This window comes from Olea europaea, chromosome 2, assembly GCF_002742605.1.
Source record: "Olea europaea var. sylvestris chromosome 2, O_europaea_v1, whole genome shotgun sequence".
Taxonomy (NCBI): Eukaryota; Viridiplantae; Streptophyta; class Magnoliopsida; order Lamiales; family Oleaceae; genus Olea; species Olea europaea.
In genome coordinates, this window is record NC_036238.1 from 12,898,825 (window position 1) to 12,909,029 (window position 10,205).

General features: G+C 33.9%; 2 protein-coding genes across 2 annotated transcripts; both read left to right on the forward strand.

The window, feature by feature from the left end:
* The first annotated feature begins 1,967 nt into the window (after positions 1-1,967).
* Positions 1,968-2,673, forward strand: LOC111372542 (uncharacterized mitochondrial protein AtMg00810-like). The gene is made up of 3 exons (XM_022994894.1): positions 1,968-2,142; positions 2,253-2,381; positions 2,519-2,673. Exons 1-3 carry the CDS (start codon positions 1,968-1,970, stop codon positions 2,671-2,673), a joined length of 459 nt encoding a protein of 152 aa, XP_022850662.1.
* A 5,067-nt stretch (positions 2,674-7,740) lies between these two features.
* LOC111411371 (ethylene-responsive transcription factor ERF017-like) lies at positions 7,741-8,784 on the forward strand. Its single transcript, XM_023041911.1, has one exon. The coding sequence runs from the start codon at positions 7,849-7,851 to the stop codon at positions 8,482-8,484; it is 636 nt and encodes a 211-aa protein (XP_022897679.1). The 5' UTR covers positions 7,741-7,848; the 3' UTR covers positions 8,485-8,784.
* The last annotated feature ends 1,421 nt before the right edge of the window (positions 8,785-10,205 follow it).

Here is a 10,205-nt window from a genome sequence, read left to right on the forward strand (position 1 = left end):
TTACCATACAGGAACAAGTCACAAGAAAGGTGCTGGGAGTTGGAAAATGTGAAAATGTTCTATATGTGTTGAATCATCGCCATCATGCCTTCATGTCCACCACTTCCTCTCCATCACAAGCCTCTGGTCGTCTATGGCATGCGCACCTTAGTCATCCAAATCATCATACTATTGCTTCCCTTTCTAGATTAGGTTCTATCTCTTGTACTGATGCATTGGCGAATACAAATTTTGATATTTGTTTGGTTGTAAACTTGGTAAAAGCCACTGATTACCTTTTTCTTTAAATGATGAACGTTGTGCCATGCCTTTGATTTATGGGGTCCATCACCGGTTCTTTCTTTTACTGGTTATAGATACTATGCTGTGTTTATTGATGATTGTACCAGATTTACTTGGATATTCCCTTTGAAAAACAAATCTGATTTCTTTAACACTTTCATTCATTTCCAACGTTATATTGAGATGCAATTTTCAACGAAAATTAAATCATTTCAATGCGATGGTGGAACTGAATTTACAAATAATAAGTCATTTGTAATCTTGTTGTATTGTTCTTCGTAGGGCATGTCCTTATATTCCTAGTCAGAATGGCATTGCCGAACGCAAGCATCGCCATGTTACCGAAACAAATCTTACCCTTATGTTTCATGCACGTGTACCACTCTATTTGTGAGTTGAGGGTTTCTCTACGGCCGTCTTTCTCATTAACTGACTCGCGTCACCAATACTTGATGGCAAAACTCCTTATGAGCTCTTGTTTGGTAAACAACTAGATTACGCTATACTTCGTACTTTTGGGTGTCTTTGCTTCCCTTATTGGAGAGATTACTGACCTCATAAATTGTCTCCAAAATCTACTCCTTGTGTCTTTTTAGGATATAGCACCCTTCATAAAGGATTTCGGTGCTTGGACCGAAAGACTCATCATGTCTATGTTTCTAGACACGTACAATTTTATGAAAATATTTTCCCGTATAATGAGGATTCTGTACAACATATGCAGCATAACGTTGATTATATTCAGTTTTCAGATTGCCAGGATTGTGTATCTAATTTTTCTAATGCTAGTTCTTCAAATTCCTTGGCTTCACCATCTTCTTCAAATTCACGTTGTCTGCCTTGCAGTGATACTCCACAAATGTCCTCGAATTCTTCCCCTGATATGCAGGTTCCTTTTCCTGCTGATTCTTCCTTGGATTATATAGCTTCGAACTCAGATGTTACTACACCCGTCTCTTTAGCTCCTCCTGTGACTACTTCCATCCATCGGATGATTACCAGAGGGAAAGCTGGTATATTTAAACCACAATTATGTCATGCTGTGACTGCTTTGCCTTCTTTTAAGGTTTTTCAGGCACTTTTTGCTCTCAAAGAGCCTCGGCGCTTCAAGTCTGCTTCAAAACAACCTGAATGGCTCTCAACTATGGATGATGAAATTCAAGCTTTGGAGAAAAATAATACATGGATCCTTGTACCTCGTCCTAAGAATCATAATGTCGTTGGCTGTCCCTAGATTTTCAAAACTAAACTTGCTATGATGCGTCTATTGAACGCCATAAGGCACGACTTGTGGCTCAAGAATTTTCTCAAATTCATGGTCTTGATTTTGGTGATGCATTTAGCCTTGTGGTGCGTCCTGCCACTGTCAAAATCATTTTGTCCTTGGCCATTACCTTTGGATGGCGTTTACATCAGTTAGATGTTAAAAATGTCTTTCTTCATGGGTTTCTCAACGAAGAGGTAAACATGGAACAACTGCCTGGCTACACTAATCCACAATTTCCTCAACATGTTTGTTGCTTGAAACGTGCTCTTTATGGCTTAAACAAGCTCCTTGAGCTTGGTTTCATCGTTTTAGCTCCTTTTTGCTTAAATTAGGTTTTGTCTCCAGTCAGGCCGATTCTTCATTATTTGTCTATCACTCTTCACTTAGGACTGTTTATTTACTTTTTTATGTTGATAATATGGTCATCACTGGAAGTAATCCTTCTATGATTCAATCTATTATTACTCGACTTTCCAAGGAATTCTCTATGAAGGATTTGGGTGATATTCATTATTTTCTCGGCGTTGAAGTCCAAGCCAATGAGAAGGGTTTGTTTCTCGGTCAAACGACGTATGCTCTTGATCTTTTGCAATGTGCTTCCATGCCTGATGCGAAGCCCATTTCCACACCATTTTTTGTTGGTCAACAACCATCAGCCAAGGAAAGATGTTCTCCGATCCTACTTTGTTTCACTCTCTTACAGGCGCTCTCCAATACTTGACTATCACTAGGCCTGATTTGTCCTTCGGTATAAATTCCATTTGCCAGTTCATGCATGCCCCCACAGAGGATCACTTTCGTGCTCTCAAACGTGTTCTACGATATGTTAAAGGCACTCCTCATTATGGACTTCAACTTCATAAATAGTCGACTCGTGATCTTCTTGCCTACTTTGATGTGAATTGGGTTGGATGTCCTGATACACGTCGCTCTACTACTGGCTATGCTATATTTTTTGTGCCAATTTAGTCTTTTGGTCCTCTAAGAAACAAAGCACTGTCTCTCGCTCAAGTGCTAAAGTCAAGTATCGCTCCTTAGCTATTGCCATGGCTGATATTGCCTGGATTATTCAACTACTTTGGGACCTTCGTGTTACACCCTTAGCGCCACCTAAAATTCTTTGAGACAATCAAAGTGCAATCTTTATGGCTGTCAATCCAGTTACTCGTCCTCGGTCAAAACATATTGCGATCGACTACCATTTTGTTCGTGAACTTGTTGCTAATGGCACTTTGAAAGTTGAATTTGTTCCTTCACATCTGCAGCTTGCTGACTCATTGACCAAAGGCGTCACCAAGCCCCAGTTCTTTCTTTTTCGAAGCAAGCTCAGCGTTATCCTTCTGCCACGCTCAACTTGCAAGGGGGTGATAAGGAAAAAGCGTATGATTCTCCATAATTCTTGCCACAGTATCATCTTGTATAGCTGTAGGGATATTTTATATATTTGTAATTTATTCTTTTCTATTATATATGATTTCACAACTGTAATTATTGCCTATTTAATCAAAAGTTATCTCTTCCATTTGGTGAGGAGAATTTCAGTCATTCCATTGTTTGTCAAACACTTTTAGTTACTATCATCTGTTTAAGTTGAGGGCTTATATATTCAACACAAGTTTCAGTTGAGACAGCTGAATCTTTTATTGAATTTGCTATGAATCAGATTATTGTATTTGATTTCTTAGGCTCTGGGAAGTAAGCTACAGAGAAGGTAAACTCACTTCAATTTCGGCAGCAAGTCATCTAACAAGATTCATGACTCTTGTTGAGAGAGAAACAAGAGCTGAAAGTTAGAGTACTCTATTTTTTTTAAGAGCATATTTTATGATTTAGAGAATATTTATAAATTTAGAGAGTTAAAATTTTAAAGTACTACAATAAATTATTTATATTTAATACTTAATTTTAGTACTCCCAAAAAATATTTATTATTTTTCTCCATTTTTTATTTTAACTAGCTTCTCTTTAGATTATTTTATTATTTTCCTACATTAAAAATTGAAACATTTAGAATACATTTAATTATGGAGAGTGGGTATTTGGAGAGCCAAACTCATTATTTAAATTAAAATGTTAATTTAAAAGAGTTCCTTGAAATATGATTTTAAAAGTTGACTCTTTAAAATGGATAGCATCTTATGTTTAAATAGTCTCTTAAAGATATTCTTAAAAGAGATAACATAATTGCAAATTGATGCCTATGTATAATATAGTATCCTTAAAGCATATTTGTTCCCTCACATAAGTGCTTAAGTTTTCGTTTGAACGTTGCCTCGAGGGATACAACAAAGAAACTAGTAGAATCTAGTACTTTAGTTTCTGCTCTGACGAAGAAATTAATGAGAACTATCATCAATACTTTTGACAAAAAGTAGAAAATTTTCGAGTAAACATGAACTGTAAATATATGCATACACATAAGAATGGAATTTCGTGCGTGGAACAAAAAAAAAATAACAAAGCTCTATTATAGATTCATCTAAATGAATGGCTGAGTTAAATTCATCCATTAACCAACCATTAATGTCTTATTAAAATAACTATAACCACTGGAGTTTCATGAGTTTCAAAAGATGGAAGGTCAGTTTGAGAAAAAAAATAACAAATACAAGAAATAAAGAGAAAAACATGGATTCTTCTAAATGGCCAATTTTGATTCGACATTGGTGCGCTTGCAAACAAATTTCTTATAGAGAACAAATGTTTATATTTCGTCCTTGTAAAGAAAAAAATTGACAAGGCCGCGCTTGCATATCATTCTTATAAAGAAGAAATTTCTCTATAATTTTGTCCTTACTTTTAAACAGATAAAACAAATAACAATATTTTATATTGTCATCTATAAAAGTAATGAAGTATTTATTGTCACCTCTTGTTTGTATAAATTTTAAATCATATGCATCACTGTGAATTAAAGTTCTTTCAATAAATTAAAATGATGACCTTGTCAATTTTGCAAAACAAGTTTTGCAATTATATTTGGAGTCAATATGAAATCCGAGCATGTAATTCAAGATAATTAATCTAAGTATCATAACTAACATATCTTACTCTACCATGTCACAAATTAAAAGACTCAATCAAGTAAGCTAAAAAAATTAATTTTATTTATTTTTAGCTTGACAACCATTAATTGAGCTTAAATAGCTCATCAATTGCATAACCCTTGTCAACAAATATTTCATTTTTAAATAAAATAACATTGTTTGACTGAAACATAATATGAAAATGGTACTTATTCAGAAGTGACCCTGACACTAGATTCTTTCGAAATTTAGCACATCCAATACATTGGTAAGAGTGAGCTCTTTCGCAAAAGTCATCTTCAAAATCATCTTGCCTTGACCCTTGCTTTCAGATATTGCTGAATTTTTCATAAACTTCTAACAATTCATAGTAACTTCAAGTAAAGTGAACAACTCTTTATCAGGGCACACATGTCTGACCGCATTCACAACTTTTGTGTTTGAACCCCACCAAATTTGCTTCATAAATAATAACCTCGAGGCTCATTCAGACACATCATGTGTCATATAGTTATTCACATTTACTTCTTTATTGTTGTTCTTCTTTGGCAATAAACCTCCGATCCGAAGATTTATGACATACTTTAGAACATTTCCTTGAAACTTAGAATTTTCACCTTTCAATTTCAACTTAGCCCTTTTGTCACCAAATAGCTCATCCTTGTTCTTGTATATTTTAGAACATTTCTTTTATCCACAAGTGGATTAAACCTCCTTTTTTCAGAATTTATGTTGTCTTCTTCAATTTGAAACATAATAATTAATCAATGTTCATTTCCATTTGCTCGTGGTTAAAACAATTCTTGAAATCTTTTCACGTCGAAGGTAGCTTCTCAATAATAGTAGCTATTTGGATAGTTTTACTAAAATCATCCATTCGACAAAGATCTTATGTAAAAACACTTGGAGTTCTTGTACTTAATTGACCAAAATTTTTTAGTCCACCAGTTTATAATCAAGAATCGGCCGATAATCAATTTCTTAGCCCCAAAATCGATTTTATACTTTCAGTCTAGAGACTCTCACAACTCCTTAGCCATTTTTATCGCACGTATTATATGTGTTGTATAATAAATCGGTTAAATTGTTCATGATATAGTTGCAGCACAAAAAAATCAGAATGTTTACAAGCGTCAAATGTGCTAATAGCTTGGACATCTCCGTTACTCTCATTGAGTTTCGGAGCATCCTCTCAAAAACATTGCAAGATTCAAAATGATCAGATAATACAATATTTTTTTGTTGTTACCTTTTGAAATTCAAACCATTGAATTTCTCTTATTTCCCATGATTAATCGAAAAAGTTATAGTAGGCTTATATATAATCTGATTTTTAGTAGCCACGTCCATATGACTTGATTCAGTTGCCATTTATGAAAAACCAAACAAATAATATTTCTTTATTGAAGATTGAAATAATCACGTCTTTGTTCTTTTTAGAATTGGTTTTAAGCTTAGTAGTAAATTTTGCAAAATACAATAATATATTTTATTGATTAAAGAAAGAACAAAACAGGAAATCAAAAATTGCAAGAATATACTAATCACTGAAGAGAGAGAACAAAATTGCTGTATTACACAATGTCTTTCAAATCAATTATCCCTCTCCGACAAACTGAAATTGATTAGAACTATTACCAAAACCTTTGACAAAAAGGAAAAATTCGGGTAGACAAGAAGTGGAAATTATACGTAGACAGAGAAGAATGAAAATTAGGAACAGAGAAAAATTCGAGCTCTGTTATAGGCTCAATTCCATGAAGTGTGAGTTAAATTCATCCATTAACCAACCATTAACGTCTCATTAAAATAGATATAACCACTGAAGTTTAGGAGTTTCAAAAGTTGGAAGCTTAATTGGAGGAAAAAAAACATGGGAAATAAAGATAAAATGTGGACTTTCTAAGAGGCCAATTTCAGTTCGACATTCGTGTAGGGAGATCGTGTATATCCACTCAAAATTATGTCAAAACAACTCATACAAGCCATTTTTTCAACGAATTAATTTGCAAATACTAATTTTTTTAAACAGAATTGGTACAAAAAGATAGTTAGCTATCTTCCTGTGATTTGCTTTTGTGAAAAACTGTTTTTAGCAATAGCCAATTATAAGAAGAGAGTTATCTTCTTGTAAAAAATCTATAAAAAAAATCTGTACTTATAATATTGCTCTTTTTCAACACCTTCATACAATTGAAAATGCCAAATTTTCAAAATATCCTAGATAGACATGGCCCCACTAATATGAGACATTAGTTTCTCCCAAGTTATACTGTAAGAGATAATGTTGTGACCAATTATAATTCCTGTCCTACATATCATGTTGTATTATCAATATCATTAGGATGGATTGGTACTATAGCAAAGGCACGTCAAGATTTTAATAATTATCTCGCTCGTAAATTTAACTCTCAATTGTTTTATGATTTTATTTTAACATGGTATTAGAACATAAATTGGAAGAGGAAATCATTCATCTCACTCCTCTACTTCCATGGCTAACACCTCTCATCTCATGTCATTTCTCTTAAGGTACAATTTCACTTTTCATCGGTGCTATGACTTAAAGAAAATTTGTTAATGGATCCAATCTTTGTCCTTCTCCAACCACTCGTGCATCATAATATCTAATCCTTCTCCACTTCATAGATCCGACAAGATCAACTTCTTCGTTGTGCAACTGTGGAAATCTCTCCTCAAAATAATAATATCAAAAAAATTAAAACGAAACAACAAACATTCTGATACATGTATCGATCCCTATATCAAAGTAATTCAGTGAATACACAAAAACTTGCTAGCCGCCTTGCTACTAGCAACTATTGTAAATAGCACGACAAGACTCTCTATAGCGGAAAGTCAAAAAAAGTGAAGTGGATGTCTTGTAGAATTCGCCAAAATTGTGAAATAGTTTTGCCAAAAATAAGCATTGACAACATGTTAATTGCACACCAGTTGGGGACAAAAAGGTCCCTTTCGTCCTTCGTGGATCCATCACAAATATTGTCCACGAGGAACTCAAATTCGGCATGTGCGCTAAATCAAACCAAACGCGTAATATCAAATATTATTTTTTACTCCCAACGTGTCACTTCTCAACGCGCACCTGTTGACTCGTACACTTTTCACTCACTCTTCCCTCGCTCCACCTTTACACACATATATATACACCGCAAAGCCGCCATTTCTCCCCAACGAAAACACAATTCTCAATTCTCAATCTCAATTCTCAATCTCGAACTACCCGAAAGTTTAAGGTTTAAGAGGAAAAAAATGGTGAAATCAGTTAATGAAAAGAAGCAGCAATCAATTTTAGACAAGGTGAATGATTCATCATCTTGTAAGTATAAGGGTGTGAGGAAGAGGAAGTGGGGGAAATACGTATCTGAAATTAGGCTGCCCAACAGTCGTGAAAGAATCTGGTTAGGTTCCTTTGACACGGCGGAAAAGGCAGCGCGTGCATTCGACGCGGCGCTGTTTTGCCTACGCGGCAGTAACGCCAAGTTTAATTTCCCGGATAATCCGCCCGAGATAGTCAACGGGAGATCGATGACACCGGCAGAAATCCAGGTAGCGGCGGCACAGTTTGCACGATCGGATTCAGAGCAGACCCGTCCGGGTCAGATTGACAGTTCTCATGTACAGTGTTCTTCTTCGCTGTCGTCCTCCGAGTCTGCTTATTCATCCGGGTCTGACGAGGCGACTCAGTTGGATACTGAAATTACCGATATACCCTTAGACTCAGCGTTTTTAGACCAAATTTTGGGTATAGATACGGATAATAACGTATCGGATTTTGGAATATTTCCGGGATTTGACGATTTTTTGGCTCTACCGTTGCCTAGCCTCGATAGTTGGCCCGATGACAGTGAAGTTTCTTCTGAGGACTCATTTCTGTGGAACTTTTGAACACAAATTTGCCTCTCATACTGACTTATTCTCGATTTTTTAGCGGCTATTTTCGATCGAAAATAGCTATTTTTAATGACTTTTAAGTTCGATCAAACATAATATTAGTCTTTGACGTCAAATTGTCATTCTTTTGTCTTTACATTTTTTCCTCTGATTCCGTGGAGGTTCAAAAGTGATGCTAATTTGATGTTAAAGGACTTGTGGATCATGTAAATTTTTACATTCTTCCCCTTTATGTAACACATTTGAATACTTTGTTACTCTTCGGATAATCCAATGAAATTTATATTAATAATATTATCATAAATGACTTTATTTTCTACGTTTTGATCCATAATAATAATAATGTCACGTACGTGTTGTGGATATTTCAACTCGTAAAGGAAGAAAATTCTAAATGAGACAATGTGTAAGAACAAAAATTTAATACATTTAGCCCTTGTTTGAGCTACGTTATTTTTCGGATAATCCAATGTGTAAGACAATGTGTGTTTGAAATGATGTTAAATCACTGTTTAAAAATATATTTTTAAAAAAAATATGGCTCAAACATGGCCTTAGTCTAAGTTAATATTCAAAAAATCAGCAATCTACCAAAGATATAAGTTGATTGTTTTGATTAAATTAAAATAACACGTGTCTTATTCATTCCATAAAATAGTAATTTTTTTTTTTTTTTTAAAGTACAAGGTCAATAAAGTAGATTTAAGTTTTTTGGTTGGTTTTATTCTTTAATGGATTAATGCTTCTTTGATTAATTAGATTAGTAGAACACTGTGAATCTTTAATATGAAGTATATATCGAACTTTCACTGGTAAAAAGAATACGAATGACTTTAAAATTAAAGAAAATATATTACACATTTAATATATTAACTGCTATCTTGATTTGTATCATACTAGTTGCATATTTGAAATGGTGGTTATATTCACAACACATTCTTATTTTTAACAATTTATTAATCAAAAATCTTGTCTTTAATCATGGTTTCATTCAAAATTATTATTAATGTGCTTTAAAATGAGGATCAAATATTTAATCGTATTTTTACATTATAATATGTTTTACTTATTTAAAAATATAATGGTCAAATGAGTCTTTTTATTTTATCCTGAAGAAAATTTTGAAGAGAAACTATAATCAGAAATAATTTATATTAATTTAAGAATAAGATATAATTGTAATAATGTGTAATATTATCAACATTTCATTCAATTCAAATGTAATGTAATTATTAAATTTGTATTTTGAATATCTTTGGCTTATTTTAAGATTCAATGAAAAAGGGAGGAAAATTGAAAATAAGACACGTAAGAAATAAAAAATGATGTAGTCTAGCGTATGGTCTTAGTTTATAGTCTCATGTTGTTAGCCCCTTAACGACTATGATAAATTTCGTATAGGCAGTATCTTGCCCTATGTCGATGAATTGGCATCGGTGTGTGGGAATTGTGCCCATTTGGCAAGATAACGAGCCATTATCGCATTGATATGTACGATTGGCACATTTGACCAAATTGGGTGTAGAGCTTGCACGGATGTGTGAGCGATGTGCACATCTGATAGGAACGAAAGTCGTGTTGTGCATTTACTTGGATGATAGTACTATATGAGAGGGATTTCTAGGAAGTACGCGCACATTTGCTATGGGTGTACGGGATTTCTCAACAGCCTCCAAAGAAATTTTTTCGATGATGGTCGAAGGCAGAAAATTTCA

Coding starts and splice junctions, on each gene's coding strand:
- LOC111372542 (XM_022994894.1), top strand. CDS start 1,968: ATGGTCATCACTGGAAGTAATCCTTCTATGATTCAATCTATTATTACT. Junction 2,143..2,252: donor TGCTCTTGATCTTTTGCAAT/GTGCTTCCATGC, acceptor ACTCTCTTACAG/GCGCTCTCCAATACTTGACT. Junction 2,382..2,518: donor TGTTCTACGATATGTTAAAG/GCACTCCTCATT, acceptor GTGCCAATTTAG/TCTTTTGGTCCTCTAAGAAA.
- LOC111411371 (XM_023041911.1), top strand. CDS start 7,849: ATGGTGAAATCAGTTAATGAAAAGAAGCAGCAATCAATTTTAGACAAG.